Source organism: Amphiura filiformis, chromosome 4 (genome assembly GCF_039555335.1).
Source record: "Amphiura filiformis chromosome 4, Afil_fr2py, whole genome shotgun sequence".
NCBI classification, from domain to species: Eukaryota; Metazoa; Echinodermata; class Ophiuroidea; order Amphilepidida; family Amphiuridae; genus Amphiura; species Amphiura filiformis.
In genome coordinates, this window is record NC_092631.1 from 2603115 (window position 1) to 2621884 (window position 18770).

At 39.5% G+C, this 18770-nt stretch overlaps 1 protein-coding gene across 1 annotated transcript; it reads right to left on the minus strand.

The window, feature by feature from the left end:
- Positions 1–1192: 1192 nt before the first annotated feature.
- LOC140149619 (carbohydrate sulfotransferase 1-like) lies at positions 1193–2514 on the minus strand. The gene has a single exon (XM_072171699.1). It carries the CDS (start codon positions 2462–2464, stop codon positions 1193–1195), a length of 1272 nt encoding a protein of 423 aa, XP_072027800.1. The 5' UTR covers positions 2465–2514.
- Positions 2515–18770: the final 16256 nt, after the last annotated feature.

Sequence of the window (18770 nt, forward strand, 5' to 3'; positions counted from 1 at the left end):
AACAAAATCATACTGACAACTTCGTGAAACCAAGGATTTTGAACTATGACTTCTTGAAAAGGTTGTCACGAAAAAGATGTTTCGTATTCCACACTTTTAACATTTTTTTTAACAATTGGAGCATTCGTTTGTTATGTTTTACTAAATAAAATCACCAAAAACCATGTCTCAAAAACTTGGTTAAATTAGTAATATTATTATGTCGTATTTGCAAAACGTTGAAATTGCTGTATCACATAACGACGTATTTGCCGATCATCTATACTGCGCAAACCCAGTATGTCAATTAGAAGAATTGCTGTTTCACATAGTGACGTATTTGCGCGACTTTATCATTGCACGGTAAAATTGCTGTTTTGTCCTAGCGCATCTGTTTCACATAGCGACGTATTTGCTCGACGTATTTGTCATTTGAACGGCGAAATTGACATTAGTCCTTTTCACATAGTGGCGTATTTTATTTAATATTGACTTTTTGCAGAATAAGTTATGCTCTAATAGTGATAAGTGAATTACATTGAAAATATGGTATACATGGTATATTTGCATTACTTTTAACCAGGCTTTAATCGACAACAATGTTTTAATCAAGAGAATGCAGCAAATGAAAATCGCTAAATTTTCACATTTTTTGGCTTTTGGCAGATCGCTTCCTTAACATTCCTAAAAAGAGGTTTAAAAAAGAAAAAAGAAGCTTAAAATCAACAACAGGTGGCAACACCAAATTGTCACGGGTAAATGAACAATTTTGCTCCGATACCGCAGCGATCTATCAATAACCCTCACTCAACAGGAGGAGGAGGAAGAGGAGGAGGAGGAGGAGGCCTTCACCCTATGGGCAGCAGAGACATACAATTATGTAATCAAAAAGTTTATCTCAAAATCAACACCATTTTAACAGTTCAATGACCAATTGTGACACATCTTACACATTTATGGAGGACAGCATTAATAATAATCACTCGTTTCATGCAGTGACGGATGTTTGACGTATGGTATACAAAAGACGTTAAAAGTTCCGTATAATACAGAGTGATTTCACACCATTAAATAGAAATACTGTTAAGTCCACGCTAATTAATAATTATTAGTCATAGGGTATTTTATTTAGGACATCGGTACACATCACAACGTGGAAATCAGGAAATGTAGCTTACTGTTGTTGCCTTGCAACCCGCCTTGCAACTGCTGTCTACTGTATAGTTATATCTCTTCCTAATGTGTTCAATCCTTGTGATGGAACTGTAAAATCAAGTAAGAATTTTTCTTTAGCTAAAAGTTTGTAGCCAAGTAACTCCATAACATCTGCGCATACAGATTGTACCTGCTGTAATTCTTCATTGTTCAAGTAGCGACGCCAATTTGATGCGGCTTTTACGGAGTTTTTAGAAAGTCCCATGTTGTTATCATTCTGGTATGAAGCATTTGTATTGGTGTTCAGCCATTGGATGACAACCTCTGGGGTCTGAAGTCCAAGAAAAGAGTAGAGTTCTTTAGCGATACGCTTCGGGTTAGCAGAAAAATCCTCGTACCTTATCAATTTATATCGATTTCTAAGTACATTCGGCTGAAGAAGTGCAAGTTGAATGTCGTCATGTAATTGATCACAATACTCATTAATTGATCCTGTCCGACCGATTCGCTTCAAAATATTCAAACTTTTCAATTGAGGCCTTACTTTCAATTCACCCCGTAAGTATGATTCAAAGTCCATGACAGCAGATCGCCCATAACTCATCATTCGTCGCGAGTTTGCCACACCCCGCGGGTCTCTCACATATTGGATGATCTTCACATTTTCATGGTGATCGGTGTTCTCTAGAAACTGTACGACATCTTTTAAAGTAGTTCGAATGGTTTTCGTAGCAACATAACCCTTGTAACTTAAACACATTTTTCTAAGCATCTGTGCTTGGCTATCAAATTTGGTGTCAGCATTAACTCTAACGACAGAAAGATTTTTTGTAAAATGAACTCCTACATCAAAGTTAAGAAAAGAAGAAGTAAACCGCTCGGAAAATTCACAGCGAAGAATCCGCTCTAGTAATTTTGCACTTGTATTTTCATAATTCTGATGTTGTCCGTTGATATCTGCTAAATTATTAAAAACTTTCAATGGTTCGAAAATATAAAACATGTCAGGATTCTTATTGAATAATTGTCCGATGAATGTTGAACCAGTTCGATATTGTGCCAAAATGATGACAACTGTCGAGCTGTTTACCAAACCTCTGCTGCTTGGCGTTGCGGATGTAGTCAACCTATCATGTGAAGATAAATGTCGCTGTAGATTGATGTCGTCATTATCATACCGACCCTGAGTTAGTGTCATTTTACCCAATTCTTGATTCTTGGAAATCCACCATGTTGCAGATATGAGAAAGAGTATAATTAAGATGGGAATTACCTTTTTTGCCCAAATCATTTCGTAGTTTGTAAATTTCGCAGACAGTTTACTTTTCATGTGGTTTAGCCTGTAGCGAAGTCTTGATGTGTTATCAGCAACAATTATTGTGAAATTACACCGTAGTGCGGATACGACACACACGGCAACGCAAACCATCAATCGGTTATAATAATGAAAATAATTATCGACCTAACGTTGGTGGCCGCCGTCAGTTTTGCGAATTGTGCCTGTTTTTTTTTAATAATAGGGCAAAGCGCCACCATACGAGTTTGACAAAAACCGGAAACGGCGAACTTCTGTGTCCCGTAAGCCATTATATTGGTTGTCGAGAAACTGTCTCCTAATTATTTGATACGGGAAATACTATTTGAAATAGTAATGTCGAATTACGACGGAAATGGGTGAAAAAGTATAGGGTCCAAAATCATGATGTGCACGAAATACTTAAAGGACCCAAGGCCCATTTATCCCTAAAGTGTAAAAGTGTGAGATAAGTCATTAAAACTTTCATCAGATATTTTTAGAATTAGAGAATAGGTAAAAAACAAGGAAATCTGTAGTTTTGACAAAGTTGAAGACCCATTCAAGAACATCTGGCTAATTTCTCTACTTCCCAGCAAACACAAAACGTTTTCGATACCATTTGCAAAAGGTTATAAAATGTTGTCAGAAAACGTTTAAATGTCGGGTTATATAAAGGGTATATAAAGGGTGCAAAACATTTTCATAACATTAAAAAACATTTGTTATAACCTACTGCAAATTATGTTATTTAAGTGTTGACAAAATATTTGGCAAAAACTGTTTGCAAAAAATAGTTTACAATAATATTTTGAAAACATTTAAAAAATATTGTTGCAGTGTGTTTTCGTCTTTGTGTATGCTGGGTTAGTACAGATATTACAGTTACATGTCATCATCATCAATCGGCTGCGGAGCAGGCGACTACAAGCCTTTTCCAACTATTGCGATCTTTGGCAAGTGCAGCATCCTTTCTCCCAGGTATCTCCCAGGTGTTGCTGGACATACTGTAAGAACAGTGTGCGCTGCCGTCCCGGTTTCCTCTTCCCATGTGGTGGAATATAAAGGGCATATTCTTTCACAGGCTCGTCGTCTTCAAGACGCAGTATATGGCCGAGAAATTTGAGTTGATGAATCTTGACTCTGGCAACCAGTGGAGTGGTGTTGGTCAAATTGTAGATGGTTTCATTTGGAATCCGATCCACACGCTTGCTGTTTAACATGACTCTGTAGCAAGATGCTGCAAATGCATTGATCTTGTTTTCCATGTCCTTGGTGATTATCCATGACTCACACCCGTACAGAAAGACAGTAACACATGTTGTCTCAAACAGCTTGATTTTATGATTGGCAGGAATGGACTTCATCAAAGGCGTTCCAGTTTCCAGAAAGCTGCCCAGGCTAGTGTTTCTTCTTTTTAGGCCTCCAGCACTAGATCCCATCTTGGAACCCAAGTACTTGAAGTCTGTGACATGGTTGATGGAAATGATGGTACTACCATAGACTTCAAGTGTTGGTTGGACGTTACAGTTTGCAGTCAGTCATATGTTTTGTCTTAGGTGCGCTGATGACATGGCCTAGATCTGTTGCTGCAGTTGCAGTCCTAGTAAGTTGCGACTGGGCCCGGACTGTGGAAGATTCCAACAGGGCAATATCATCAGCAAAATCCAGGTCATTCAGCATCCTAGCAGGATACCTGCTTGACCGACGTGGGTAGGTAACAATTTCAGCGTCAATTCCAGAAATTGATTTCTTCAGAAGGTAATGTATCAGGATAATGAACAGGAATGGTGCTAACACATAACCCTGAAGCACTCCAGTTGTTACTTGGAAAGGCTCTGAGATACTTCCATCTACCATAACGGCACTATCGGAGTCCTTGTAGAGCACCTGGATGGCATTTACCACAACCTTTGGTATTCCATAATGCCGCAACACTGAAAACATGACGGACCTGTTGATGGAGTCGAAGGCTTTTTTGAAGTCCACTAGAGTGAATGTCAAGGGAAGTTGGTACACCTTGAAGCCTTCCATGATCCTCCTCCTCAAAATGTGTATTTGCTGAGCCAAGCTGTGACCTGATCTAAAGCCGGCCTGATTGCTTCTCAGTAAAGGATCAATGTGAGTTCGGATCCTGTTCAAAAGGATCTTGTTGTACACTTTTGCGGCAATGGACATAAGCGAAATATCACGGTAGTTTGTCATGAGAGAGAGATCGATTTTCTTTGGTAGAGGAATGATTACATTTGTGACCCATTGACGTGGCGGTGTCAGCGTTGAGAATACTTCCATGCAGAATTCGAGAATCACATCAATCATGCTATCCCCTCATCCTTGAAGTGCTTCAGCAGTTATAGCACAGTCCAGTGCTGTTGCTATTGCTTAGACTACGTCTTCACGAGTTGGGGGCTCAGTGATGATAGGAAGATCTTCAACAGCTGGTGCAGGAAGTTCTGAAGCTGTTGTTCCACTGTCGTTGTTAAGGAGTGAGCTAAAATATTCCTTCAATTCCTCAAGCAGTTCATGTGGTGGTGTAATTCCCCATCTCGTCGGCCAGGTTCAGGTCTTCCATCTACTTATTGAGGGTAGCAAGCCTGTCAGCTTTATAAGAGTTGTTAAGGCTGGTGTTCAAATTCCTCCATCTTTCTCTAACTTGACGAGACTTTGAAATGGAGTTCCGCTTTTTGGCCTCATCCCTTTCAAGTTTAAGTCTGATGGTTGTCTGATACCCAACTTGGCAGTCCGCATGGCTCATGTTTTCCAATAACTTTCTCAGCAACTTCACGGAACCGCTGTTTCAAAGGTCTCATATCTATCAGAGATAGGTGTGGCGTCATCCATGCTCAAGACCTGGAATCTGTTTGATAGCTCCAGCTGAAATTCCTCCTTTGTATCAGGATCTTGCAACTTCTTCCAGTTGAATTTTGGTCTCTTGCAAGGTTTTCCTTTGCTTGTTTGCAGACTGGCAGCTTGACGGACGCTCACAATACGATGATCGGAGTCCACTTTTACTGAGTTGTATGCTCGACAGTTGCGGAGAGAATTTACCCACTTGCTGTTTATTAGAATGTGATCTAACTGTGCATGGGTTGATCCAGCTGGATGGGTTCAATTCAGAGACGGTTCCTGGGTTGGGGATCACATCTGGGCCGGTCTGAGATTGTACTCCTTGCAAGTGTTGACCAGACGCTCACCATTGTCATTGGTTGAATCATGGTAGCAGTATGGACCAATGACCCAAGGATAGGAAAGATGACTATCTGTTCCTATTCTGGACCTTGAAACTAAACTAGCCCTACCGGAAAAACAGCACCCGATCTTACCGCACTGTTCTCCAACAGTTTAAGGACAAAGTCCGGCCGGAACATAACTCACAAGAGCTCTTAAAAGACCTGGTATTAAACCTAACCTAACAAATGCCATGAACACCATGATATGAGTAACTATCTACCAAAAAAACGTTGACAACGTAAAGAAAGCAGCAAGTTTAAAAAAGCCCCACCTCGGCTCACTTTTTGAAACTTGGTCCCATTTGTAAAACGTACTGATTTCCTGGGACTGATTTAAACTTTATCATAATATTATCAACTTCAAACATTTCCAGATGTGTTATGTGTCTTTAATGTGCCGATGCGATATTAATTTGTAAGATCAGAAAGGTTATAATCTTGCTCTTGCATGGTAAGCCAACATCCTATATATGTTTTGTTTTATAATATTAATTTCATGATTAATGATCGAATTAAATGAATAACAAGTAGGCATATAATGCCAGTCATGCTATTATTAAAACGTTATAACTTGTTGGAAACGCTGTATTCTGTATTTAATAAAATAAAATAAAAACGCCGATTTTGCTGTTGATGTTCAAAATGGGACCAAGTTTCAAAAAGTGAGCCGAGGTGGGGCTTTTTAAACTTGCTGCTTTTTGTGTGTGCGGGTGGAAAATAATTATGTGAAATTAGGTAAAAAACATGTATTTGACTAAATTAATATTCAGCAGACTGTTTGCCCAAATGTTGAGCAACATGAAGTTGACTCAACTGATTTAGTCGAAATGTTTATTCATCATTTAGCAGCAGGTTATTCCTTCCCTTTTAAGTAAAATGTCGTTCTTGAACCTCTGCTCCGGATAGTTTCAATTTTAGTTTGACTTTATATTCCTCACCCTTCAAAAGAATGCAATCAAGATTCAGGTAATTGTGGTGTTGTTACCATTTAATTCACATAAAAGAACACAGCATCTTCAAGAACAATTTTTTGTCTTCTTTTCGTTCTCTGGTTTGTCGAGGAATCCAAGTGATACCACTTTATATGGTATGGCCCCGAAAGTGACATGTTCAAAAATCAGAAGTCCTCTAATGTCACTGTCACAATATGGTTATTGTCAAGGGTACAAAATTAAATTGCTCCAAAACTGTCTTACAAATGGCTACAAATTCTTCATCTATCATCAGAATTAAACTACTCAAGAAAAGTTTATCTGCAATATTACGTTACCAGAATATGGAGTGACAAAGATCAATACTAGCCATTAGCTCTTATGTGAAATTTAGATCACAAAGCACACTTAAACCAGACATCAGCGATTGTGCAAACTTTTTTAAAACAATTTGCATCATTTTCTATGCAAATCAGAGCAAATTTTATTTTCTGACCTTTGTACAATTTGGTTATTTACTTTTCATCTAAGTATACATTTGATAATGTTCATCATGTCCTCTACACCACAGATACCAGGTAGTCCACTTTGTTCCTTTCCCCCTCAGATCCCAGGTAGTCCAACTTGAGTGTCTAGAGTTACAAAACTCTCTTCCTGTATAAGATCAAAAAGGATAAAACAAAAAACTCACTGTGAGAACAGGGCTCTTGAGAGAAAAACATGTGAGTATAGATGAGTTGACTTCTGACGTCAATGCCTGACAGTATGCGCACACATCATCACAATTTCCATTGTTTTTTGCCTGGCAGTATGCGCGCGCATCATATTTTGTTCAGGGCTTGTGTTTTCAAAACTCCCGCCACATCACAATAAGGCTATTGAACATTGCAGTGGTTGCCTTGGGTTCACTCAAGTATATCGATATACCAGTCCCTTGTCTTTGTTGATAAACATTTAGGTCATCTCATCTATAGAGTGCTTGCACGAAAGGTCATTAGTTCAAATCATCCTCCAGACACGTTCCATAAGATATGCTAATGCATGGAGTACAAAAATTACTTTGATCAATGCCATTTAAACAGATGATTGGTATTGTACTACATGCATTTGCATGTGTTCTGGAGCGTGTCTGTATGATGATTTGAACTTTTATGATCTTCCGTGCAAGCACCCTATGTACTAAAATTGCCCCCCCTTTGACCGGCCAAAAATGCTTGCCCCCCCCTGGCTTGCCAAAAAAATCAAAGCCCCTCCCCCACCATTTTTTTCACCCCTGAGAGGGGGGGGTATAATTATTGGACAGCCCAACACGTACAAGTAGGTACTGCTGCATGGGCACAATTGGCTTGCCAAACAATCAAAGCCCCCCCCCCCCCCTTAATCCAGGGAAGGGGGCATAATTATCGCACAGGCCCTACCACATGTACATTGCATAATATGTGGCCTATACATATCTAAATGTTCAAGTAGCTATAGAGGGTAGTGGGCAAGTCGCATGATAATACAATAAAACAGGTGATAGGTATGAATGGTTGTGGAATCGATCTAGAGACCTCTGTCATCTTAAGCTATCTTAGAACTGTCACTTCAATTGTTATACCGTTCCGGTTGGTTTATTACATACACTCTGGGTCCTTTCATCTTTTCTGTTTCGGTTTCGGTTTCCGGTTTCGGTTTCGGATCTCATTGTTATTTTGAAGTGTTAGCATGGTACGTGTGAACAATCCTTTTATTCTAGTCTTTTGTTGACTACAGAAAAGTTGAACGAAGATAACTTCTGTTTCGGTTTCGGGAGTTATGTTAATTTCTGGCAGGAAAAAAAGTGAGATGAGAGGGTTGATGCTAATCTAGACAAAAGAAGTGTCTAAATTTTACGGTCGTAAATTCGCGATAAATTGTACGGCTTCAATTGACTTGCGTTGGGTGTATAGGTACTCCAGCCTAAGCGGGAGTAGATTGTGAAAATTGCCCAACGTAGAAATATATACATTAACACGAGTAATCAGTGTTGCTAAGAATTACGTACTTGTTCGTGCAATCGCGCAAAAATCGGTTATATTATGATTATGTAGCGATTAAACGGGGAATTGTTTTCGTCCCAAATACACCTTAAAACTTGGTAATATGCAACACCAGAGAAGTGCGTTGAAGTGAAACTAATAGGATTTCTTTCATTGAATTGGTAATCTGATAATTGCTTCAGGCAAAATTGCCAGACTCAAAATCTATTTTAAATGTATATTATATGAGAGAGTGGGGATGCTAGACGAGGAGATGATCTGGTGGAGGGGAGGAGAGGAGAGGAGAGGAGAGGAGAGGAGAGGAGAGGAGAGGAGAGGAGAGGAGAGGAGAGGAGAGAGGAGAGGAGAGGAGAGGAGAGGAGAGGAGAGGAGAGGAGAGGAGAGGAGAGAGGAGAGGAGAGGAGAGGAGAGGAGAGGAGAGGAGAGGAGAGGAGAGGAGAGGAGAGGAGAGGAGTGGAGATCGAGAGAAGAGAGGGGGCGAGCAGAGCAGGGAGGAGTTTATTCCGTTTATTTTGATTTTTCCACGTTGACCATAGGCCTACTGCTAAAACAGTGAGAGGGGGATAAGGGTAAAGGAAATACAACATCCAATATAATTCAGATATCCACATAATTCAAAAGATGGCACAGGTGAGAGTTGGGGAGGGGGAGAGACAGACAGACTAGAAAGAGAAGAAAGCGAGAGGAGAAGAGGCAGGGGTCCTTTTTTTTTTTTCAAGTAAGAGTGAGTAAGATTGCCCACTTGAGACGCCAGTGTTGCATATAATTGACTTATCCAACCTTTATTGACAGTCATAAGTGTGATTGACAGCACCTATTATTACCTCTTCAAATGAGAAACATGATGCCCCAAACGTAACAATGAAGTCAACTTACACACCATCCTACTTAATCCCTTGCGTTTTCGTTTCTGAACAATAGAGCTCCCGAAACAGAAAACTTGAAACGAGGGTCTATATTATAATATCAGCATGCTCGTATGCAGGGTAGGGTAAGTGCATTATATTAGCATACCTGACGAAGTAAGCTTAAATTCAGTTGCACTACGTTCACCAAACATGAAAAGACACACAATGACACAATAAGGTTCAATGTATCGGTACCGCGTGAACGTTGTAGTGCAGGGCGGTATAGTCAAAATTGTATTCATCTAGTGCTATGGTAATTAATCCGATTAACTACGTCACTTCTACGGCGTATAACAGATCAAAAACAAGTCTTTCAACTCGGCTGGACGCACGTGGTCGACAACGCAACGTTACATACGATTGAAATCAACGCGGAGTAACTCCACACCTGTCACTGCGTGCAACGTAGCAGTTAACGCAGCGTTGAGCTAGACTTCCAATCTGCTTTACTCAACATGATTTTTACTTTGCTCGGGCGAGGGGTTATACGGAAATTCGTGATTTGCACTTTGTTGACTAAACCTTTACTCAACTTACTACTCAACACGCTTTACTCCCAACCATGAGTGAAATAATTTTTGGAGTGTAGTCGAACTAGTGAAGTGAAAAATAGTGTAGTGTTGAGGTTAAACTCTTCAATTGCCTTCAGAGTCGTTTTCGTTAAGTTGTTTTTATTACACAGCCGTCACGTCACGGCTGTGTCTTTTTTCTTACAGGTTCTTACACAGCCGTGACGTTAGTCACGGCTGTGTCTTTTTTCTTACAGGTTCTTTCTTTGTTTCTGTCAACCATTACATTTGCTCTAGCACTCACATGTTTACATCGATTTTGACCTAACTTGGTCACAATGATCATTGACCGTGCCCCTACATGTCACATGAAACTCGTGGGGTCAAAGGTCACGCAGGGGTCAAAAACGTGATTTCAACTAAAAATGCATCTTCTCCCACAACTTACGTAGGACAGCGACCCCACTTGCACACATGCATTGTTATTACCCAGTGTCTATGTGGTGTACACAGATTTGGGGTCAAAGGTCATTAAGGGGTCACTTCGGTATAAAACGAAAAACCTTCAAAAATTTTATTAGCTAAGTAAAACATAGCACAGTAACGGTATGTTCACACATGATCTGCAGTCACCCAATGTATATGTGGTATTTTTTTTATTTGGGGTCAAAGGTCATTAAGGGGTCACTTCCGGTATAAAAAGAAATACCTTTAAAATGCATCTTCTTCCACAAATTATGTGGGACAGAGACGCCACTTGCACACATGCATTGCTATTACCCAGTGTCTATGGGGTGTACACAGATTTGGGGTCAAAGGTCATTAAGGGGTCACTTCCGGTATAAAACGAAATACCTTCACAAAATTTTATTAGCTAAGTAAAACATGGGACAGTAACGGTATGTTCACACATGATCTGCAGTCACCCAATGTATATGTGGTATTTTTTTTTTTTTGGTTCAAAGGTCATTAAGGGGTCACTTCCGGTATAAAACGAAATACCTTTAAAATGCATCTTCTTCCACAGATTCTGTAGGACAGAGACGCCACTTGCACACATGCATTGTTATTACCCAGTGTCTATGGGGTGTACACAGTTTTGGGGTCAAAGGTTATTAAGGGGTCACTTCCGGTATAAAACGAAAAACCTTCAAAAAATTTTATTTGCTAAGAAAAACATAGGACAGTAACGGTATGTTCACACATGAATTGTGGTTACCCAGTTTATATGTGGTATTATTTTATTTGGGGTCAAAGGTCATTAAGGGGTCACTTCCGGTATAAAACGAATACCTTTAAAATGCTTCTTCTTCCACAAATTACGTAGGACAGTGACGCCACTTGCACACATGCATTGTTATAACACAGTGTCTATATGGTGTACACACATTTGGGGTCAATGGTCAGTAAGGGTCACTTCCGGTATAAAACGATATACCTTCAAAATGCCCCTTCTGCCACAAAAAGCATAGCAAAGTGATGCTACGTGGACACGTGCATTGACATTAGCCAATGTCTATGGGGTTTTCATATATTTTGGGGTCAAAGGTGATTAAGGGGTCACCACACGGCTGTGTTCGTGGTCTTAGACCACAGCTAAGTCTAGTTTCTTTCTTCTTCTTCTTCTTTCTTCTGTCAACCATTACATTTGCTTTGCACTCACATGCTTACATCGATTTTGACCTAACTTGGTCACAATGATCATTGACCGTGCCCCTACATGTCACATGAAACTTGTGGGGTCATAGGTCATGCAAAGGTCACAGGGGTCAAAAACGTGATTTCAACTAAAAATGCATCTTCTCCCACAACTTACGCTGGACAGTGACCCCGCTTGCACACATGCATTGTTATTACCCAGTGTCTATGTGGTGTACACAGATTTGGGGTCAAAGGTCATTACGGGGTCATTTCCGGTATAAAACGAAAAACCTTCAAAAAATTTTATTAGCTAAGTAAAACATAGCACAGTAACGGTATGTTCACATCTGATCTGCAGTCACCCAATGTATATGTGGTATTTTTTTATTTGGGGTCAAAGCTCATTAAGGGGTCACTTCCGGTATAAAAAGAAATATCTTTAAAATGCATCTTCTTCCACAGATTATGTATGACAGTGACGCCTCTTGCACACATGAATTGTTATTACCCAGTGTCTATGGGGTGTACACAGATTTGGGGTCAAATTTCATTAAGGGGTCACTTCCAGTATAAAACGAAAAACCTTCACAAATTTTTATTAGCTAAGTAAAACATGGGACAGTAACGGTATGTTCACACATGATCTGCAGTCACTCAATGTATATGTGGTATTTTTTTTTATTTGGGGTCAAATCTCATTAAGGGGTCACTTCCGGTATAAAACGAAATACCTTTAAAATGCATCTTCTTCCACAGATTATGTAGGACAGTGACGCCACTTGCACACATGCATTGTTATTACCCAGTGTCTATGGGGTGTACACAGATTTGGGGTCAAAAGGTCATTAAGGGGTCACTTCCGGTATCAAACGAAAAACCTTCAAAATGTTTTATTTGCTAAGAAAAACATAGGACAGTGACGGTATGTTCACACATGAATTGTTGTTACCCAATTCATATGTGGTATTTTTTTTGTTTGGGGTCAAATGTCATTAAGGGGTCACTTCCGGTCTGAGACGAAAAACCTTCAAAATGCCCCTTCTGCCACAAGTAACATAGCAAAGTGGTGCCACGTGCACCCATGCATTGACATTAGCCAATGTCTATTGGCGTTTTCATATATTTTGGGGTCAAAGGTCATTTAAGGGGCCACAACACGGCTGTGTTCGTGGTCTTAGACCACAGCTAAGTCTAGTTCTTCTTTCTTCTGTCAACCATTACATATTTGCTCTAGCACTCACATGCTTACATCGATTTTAACCTAACTTGGTCACAATGATCATTGACCATGCCCTACATGTCACATGAAACTCGCGGGGTCAAAGGTCACGCAGGGGGCACAGGGGTCAAAAACGTGATTTCAACTAAAAATGCATCTTCTCCCACAACTTACGTAGGACAGCAACCCCACTTGCACACATGTATTGCTATTACCCAGTGTCTATGTGGTGTTTTTTTAATTTTGGGTCAAAGGTCATTAAGGGGTCACTTCCGGTATAAAACGAAATTCCTTTAAAATGCATCTTCTCCCACAAATTACGTAGGACAGTGACACCACTTGCACACATGCATTGTTATTACCCAGTGTCAATGTGGTGTACACAGATTTAGGGTCAAAGGTCATTAAGGGGTCACTTCCGGTATAAATCAAAATATCTTCAAAAAATTTTATTAGCTAAGAAAAACGTAGGAGAGTGATGGTATGTTCACACATGAATTATGTTTACCCAATGTATATATGATATTTTTTTATTTGGGGTCAAAGGTTATTAAGAGGTCATTTCCGGTATAAAACGAAATACCTTTAAAATGCATATTCTCCCACAAATTACGTAGGACAGTGATGCCACTTACATACATGCATTTTTATTACCCAGTGTCTATGGGGTGTACACAGATTTGTGGTCAAAGGTCATTAAGGGGTCACGTCCGGTTTAAGACAAAAAACCTTCAAAATGCCCCTTCTGCCACAAATAACATGGCAAAGTGATGCCACGTACACACATACATTGACATTAGCCAATGTCTATGGGGTTTTCATATATTGTGGGGTCAAAGGTCATTAAGGGATAACAACACGGCTGTGTTCGTGGTCTTAGACCACAGCTAAGTCTAGTTTTGTTTTGTTTTTCGTCTCTGGATTAAATTTAACTAATTTCTCCAGTTTTTTTTTTTTTTCAGATTAGGTTTGATTTATTATAGGTAATGTATCCTGTAAGATTTATCCCAAACGGTGGCCGAATGTTACAGAAAATCAAGAAAGTGATCATCTGACAGGGCGGTTTAGAAACCTGGGTCTCTCGCTTTCGCAAAAACTCCCGTTACTCAAAACCTGTATAACTATTCAAAAGGGTTCAGACGGTATGCAGTAAACAAGTGTGACACTCCCCATGTTTATCAAGACCCAGAAATAAATGTTGGTATTGATCATATTTTTCAACTCAAACCCCAGAAAAGATAATCTTACCCTTCGCAGAAACCTTAGCAATATGATACATCCCCAGTGGCGGCGCCAGGGGGGGGCATGGGGAAATTCCCCAGTCTTGCCCCCCGTATCTGAAAAAAACCCAAAATTACGAAAATGTCCACTTTTTGAGTAATTTTACGCAAAATTTGTACGCTATACGCCACTATGGAATGCAGCCGACGAATTAGCTATTTTAAGCATACAACCCAAAACGGAAGGGCCGCACTGAAAAGACAAATCATGATGGAAATATCAAATATTCAAATTCAATATGAACAAATTAGGCAGCTCCATTAGAATTTCGTACAACATCTGAGAAAGATTCAACATGAATCTTCCACAGAGGGAGGGTGAGCTAATGAAGCTGCCTAATGTGTTCATTCCATTTGAAATTTATACATCTACATAAATACTCAACAAAGTTGCATGAAAGCAATATCTAGTTGAGGTGATCAAAGGCGCCAGTTGAATACAACATGGCTATAAACAAAACTGAAGAAAAAATACATTAAATTACATATTATTAATACAACTCTTGAAGCAGTCAACTGATTTGGCAATATACACGGAAGGAGGTAGGGCGTTCCATTCTATGATTGTCCGGGGGAAGAAACTGTATTTGTAGGTGTTTATGTGAGGTGTCATAACTCTAAACCTTTGGGGATGGTATTGACGAGTTTTAACTGTCTGTGCTTGAACATATTCAGGAATGGGTATTGAAATTTCACCATTTTGAATTTTATACATTGTTGTTAATCTATGTTGTCTTCTTCGCTGCTCAAGGGAAGGCCACTCTAGATTTTGAAGGATACCAGTGACCGTACCCTCGGTTCTCCGGTAGTTGTTGGATACAAACCGAGCTGCCCTGCGCTGTATTGCCTCAATTCGTTGGATGTCGGACACATTATGGGGGTCCCATACAGCGCAAGCAAACTCAAGGTGCGGTCTTACCAATGCGAAGTACATTTGCTGTTTTACGTACTTTGGGCACCTCCAGAGATTCCTGCGAATAAACCATAGAGCATTGTTGGCTTTAACAGTAATATTGTTGATATGATTTGACCACTTTAGATTACTACTGATTTCAACCCCCAGATATGGGTGATGAGATACGGTTTCCAGGTTATCAGTGCCCATGCTATATGTATAAATGATAGGATTTTTCTTTGTAGTTACTCGCAATGTCTTACATTTACGTGTATTAAATGACATTTGCCACTTGTCAGACCATTCAACAAGTGAATTGAGATCTTTCTGCAGGGCCAGTGAGTCATGCTCAGATGTTATTGACCTATACAACAAGCAGTCGTCTGCAAAGAGGCGTATTTGCGTGGAACTATCAAGGTTGTTTGCTATATCATTAATGTAAATTAAAAACATCAAAGGTCCCAACACCGTTCCTGAGGTACACCAGACTTGACGGAAGTTGGTATTGAACATTCTCCATCCACAACGACCCGTTGTGTTCGGGTCGTTAGCCATTTTTTAATCCAATTCAAGATGGTGCCACGTATACCATAAAAATCAAGTTTCTGGATCAATCGCTGGTGGGGAACGGTGTCAAAAGCTTTTTGGAAGTCTAATATTAACATGTCAGTTTGGAGTTTGCTGTCAAGATTTTTAGCCAAGTCTTCCACAGTGATGACAAGTTGTGACTCACAAGAGTGCTGTGCTCTGAATCCGTGTTGGAAGGTGGATAATATTTGGAATTTCTCCAGGTGTGACATAATATGAGAAAATAGAATGTGCTCGAATAATTTACAAGATACTGATGTCAACGACACAGGTCTATAGTTGGCAGGGATACTCTTGTCACCTTTCTTAAAAATAGCTGTTATATTTGCTATGAGCCAATCACAGGGGTTGATGTACATAGACCGCTCGATCACTTGTTCAAAAAAGTTCAAAAAAAGATAACTAAGTCGAAGCCAATCAATTTGCATGTACTATATGAACGATGATTGTACAAGGATTACTTAGCGACTTCAAAATTTGAAGAAAAAATTCGCCTTCGGCTTAAAAATCCGGAAAAACTTGAAAATTTATGAAAATTCAGCTCAAAATCCAAGATGGCGGCCGTAAAGTGAAAATTGTCAGAAGAAGAAAACTAAATCAAAGCCAAGCCATTAACATGTCTCACATGATAGGTAATTGCATACAGATTAATTGGGGACTTTAAAAAATGAAGAAAAAATTGGTCTTTGGTTTCAAAATGCACAAAATGGCAAAAATCCAAAATGGCGGATATACGAACAAATGATCAGGGCCAACACCTGTGCAATCGGCAGGAACATCACCTGTATCAAGGGATTGTTGAAAAATGTGACTCATGATTGGTGCGAGTTCTTTGCTTAACTCTTTCAAGATCGTAGACGGAACACCATCAGGGCCACTTGCTTTCTTTGGATTTATATTATGAAGCAATTTTTCAACTCCCTCGGTATCTACTCTGAGATCATCTATGGTAGGTATAGGGTCACCTGCTACAGTTGGTATAAAAGACAGATTTTCTGTGGTAAATACACTACAGTACTGATTACTAAGAGCATTTGCCTTATCTTTCCCACTCACCATTTCTTTGCCATCAACCTGAAGTGTAGCAACGCCTGTGCCATCACGTTTCAGGTTTTTTACATGTCCCCAGAATTTTTTGTTGACAGATGGTTTTGAGTTTTCTTGATTGTTGTCTTCAAGAAGACCCATTAAATAATCATTTTTGGAATGCTTTAATTCTGTCTGCACGGTCTTTCTAAGCTTTGTGAACTTCTCCCAAGTTTGGCTGTTTTTATGACTCTTATAAGCATTGTATACCCTTTTCTTTTTACGGATGAGTCTACGAATTGGTTGAGTCATCCAGGGAACGTCCCATCTCTGCTTAACTACTTTCTGAGGCACATGAGTAGTTAGCAACTCATTGATATGTGATTTGAACAGCACCCAATTGTCACTGGCAGGACGTGTATTTTCAGACGCAGATTGTAAAAAACTATCCTGAAAAACCTTTGCATCGTTCTTGATACCTTCGACGTTCATTTTCCTAAAAATGAAAATTCTACGAGGAGGTTTCCTGCTTAACTTAGCCTTGATATTAACTGTGGCTGTTACAACAGAGTGATCACTCATACCAGAGGAGACAGTTACTTTTTCCACAAGATCAGGGTTAGTGGTAAATAGAAGATCCAATATATTATCTAAGCGAGTCGGTTCATGAACATGTTGATGTAATCCATGCTCGTTCACTGTATCTAGCAACAACCTATTGACAGCATAGCCATATTGAGGATTAGGTAATACAATATGATCATCCCAGTCTATGCTGGGACAATTAAAATCACCCGCAAGAATTACATTTGGCAGACCACCATTTTGTGATAACTTGCTAAGAGATTCATTAAGCTCATTTAAGGGCTCAAGTCTGTCATTAGTTGGCCTATAAAAAGACCCTATATACAATGGTTTACTTCCAACTACACTGATTTTACACCAAATGATTTCACTTTTGGAATCAAGGGTATATTCGGTTGTTGATACGAGCTGATCTGTAATTGCTACAAAAACACCCCCACCATGCACATCTCGATCTTTACGCGAGATAGTGTAACCCGATGGAAATACTTCAGAAGAGGAAAACGAAGCATCAATGTGAGACTCCTGCCCACATATTACATCAGGCCTGTGGGTTTCAACAAGATCTAAGAAATCATGTTGCTTTCTTTCGCTTTTAAGACTTCTGCAATTAACCAACATTACTTTGATAGATTTTGGTTTTGTGTTTGTACCTTGATCTTTTTTAGCTCTAGTATTTGGTGGTTTAGGGCTAGATGTTATCATCTCGTCCGCTATGAATATACAGGAGCTATCCATTGAATCATCCAAGTTTGAAAACACATTTGACAGTTCAAAGTCAGAAATAGTAAATAAGGAGTTTGAGACATTTGGGAGACAGCAGGCTGGACACTCCCAATAAGTCATTTTACCTGTTAGGGATTGATTGGTGAGAAAGACTCCTCCTTCGCAATTAGCATGAGTCCATTTATGGCACTCATAACATTGCAATGATGTATTTTCAGACTCGATATTGCTCGAACATATTGAGCATTGAGGAGTATTAGGTCCTGGATTGCATTGTATATCACCAGATATCATCAGAAACAACATCAAGAAGATTCGCTTTATCACAGGTTTCTGATTGATTTGCAAATTCCAATTAACGAATCTGGAATTTGAGCTCTTCAGTGGTATGGACATGGATATAATACAAAGACTTGGCCTTTGATTGATGAAACTTGGACATAATGTGGAGAGGCAATTGATCAGCGAATGCTGCAAAAACTCTAGATTTGAATCTATACACGTAGGCCTATATTTGTTCCTTTACATGAGGAAACATTTCTATACGCTGATTGATGATGTAAAGAGGCCCGGATATAGTTGACAAATACCTCATTGGTAACTTTACATGGTTCTTAGTACTACTACTACACAGCAATTTGCTGTTCAAGTACAAAAGAGTACAGTTTTTGTTCATATGTTGTTGGCATCCATACAAGTTCAAGTCACTGTGATTTCCGTTCATTGTTTGTTGGTGATGCCATGATTGTTTGTTCAAATAACTACAGTTATGGTACGTAGTA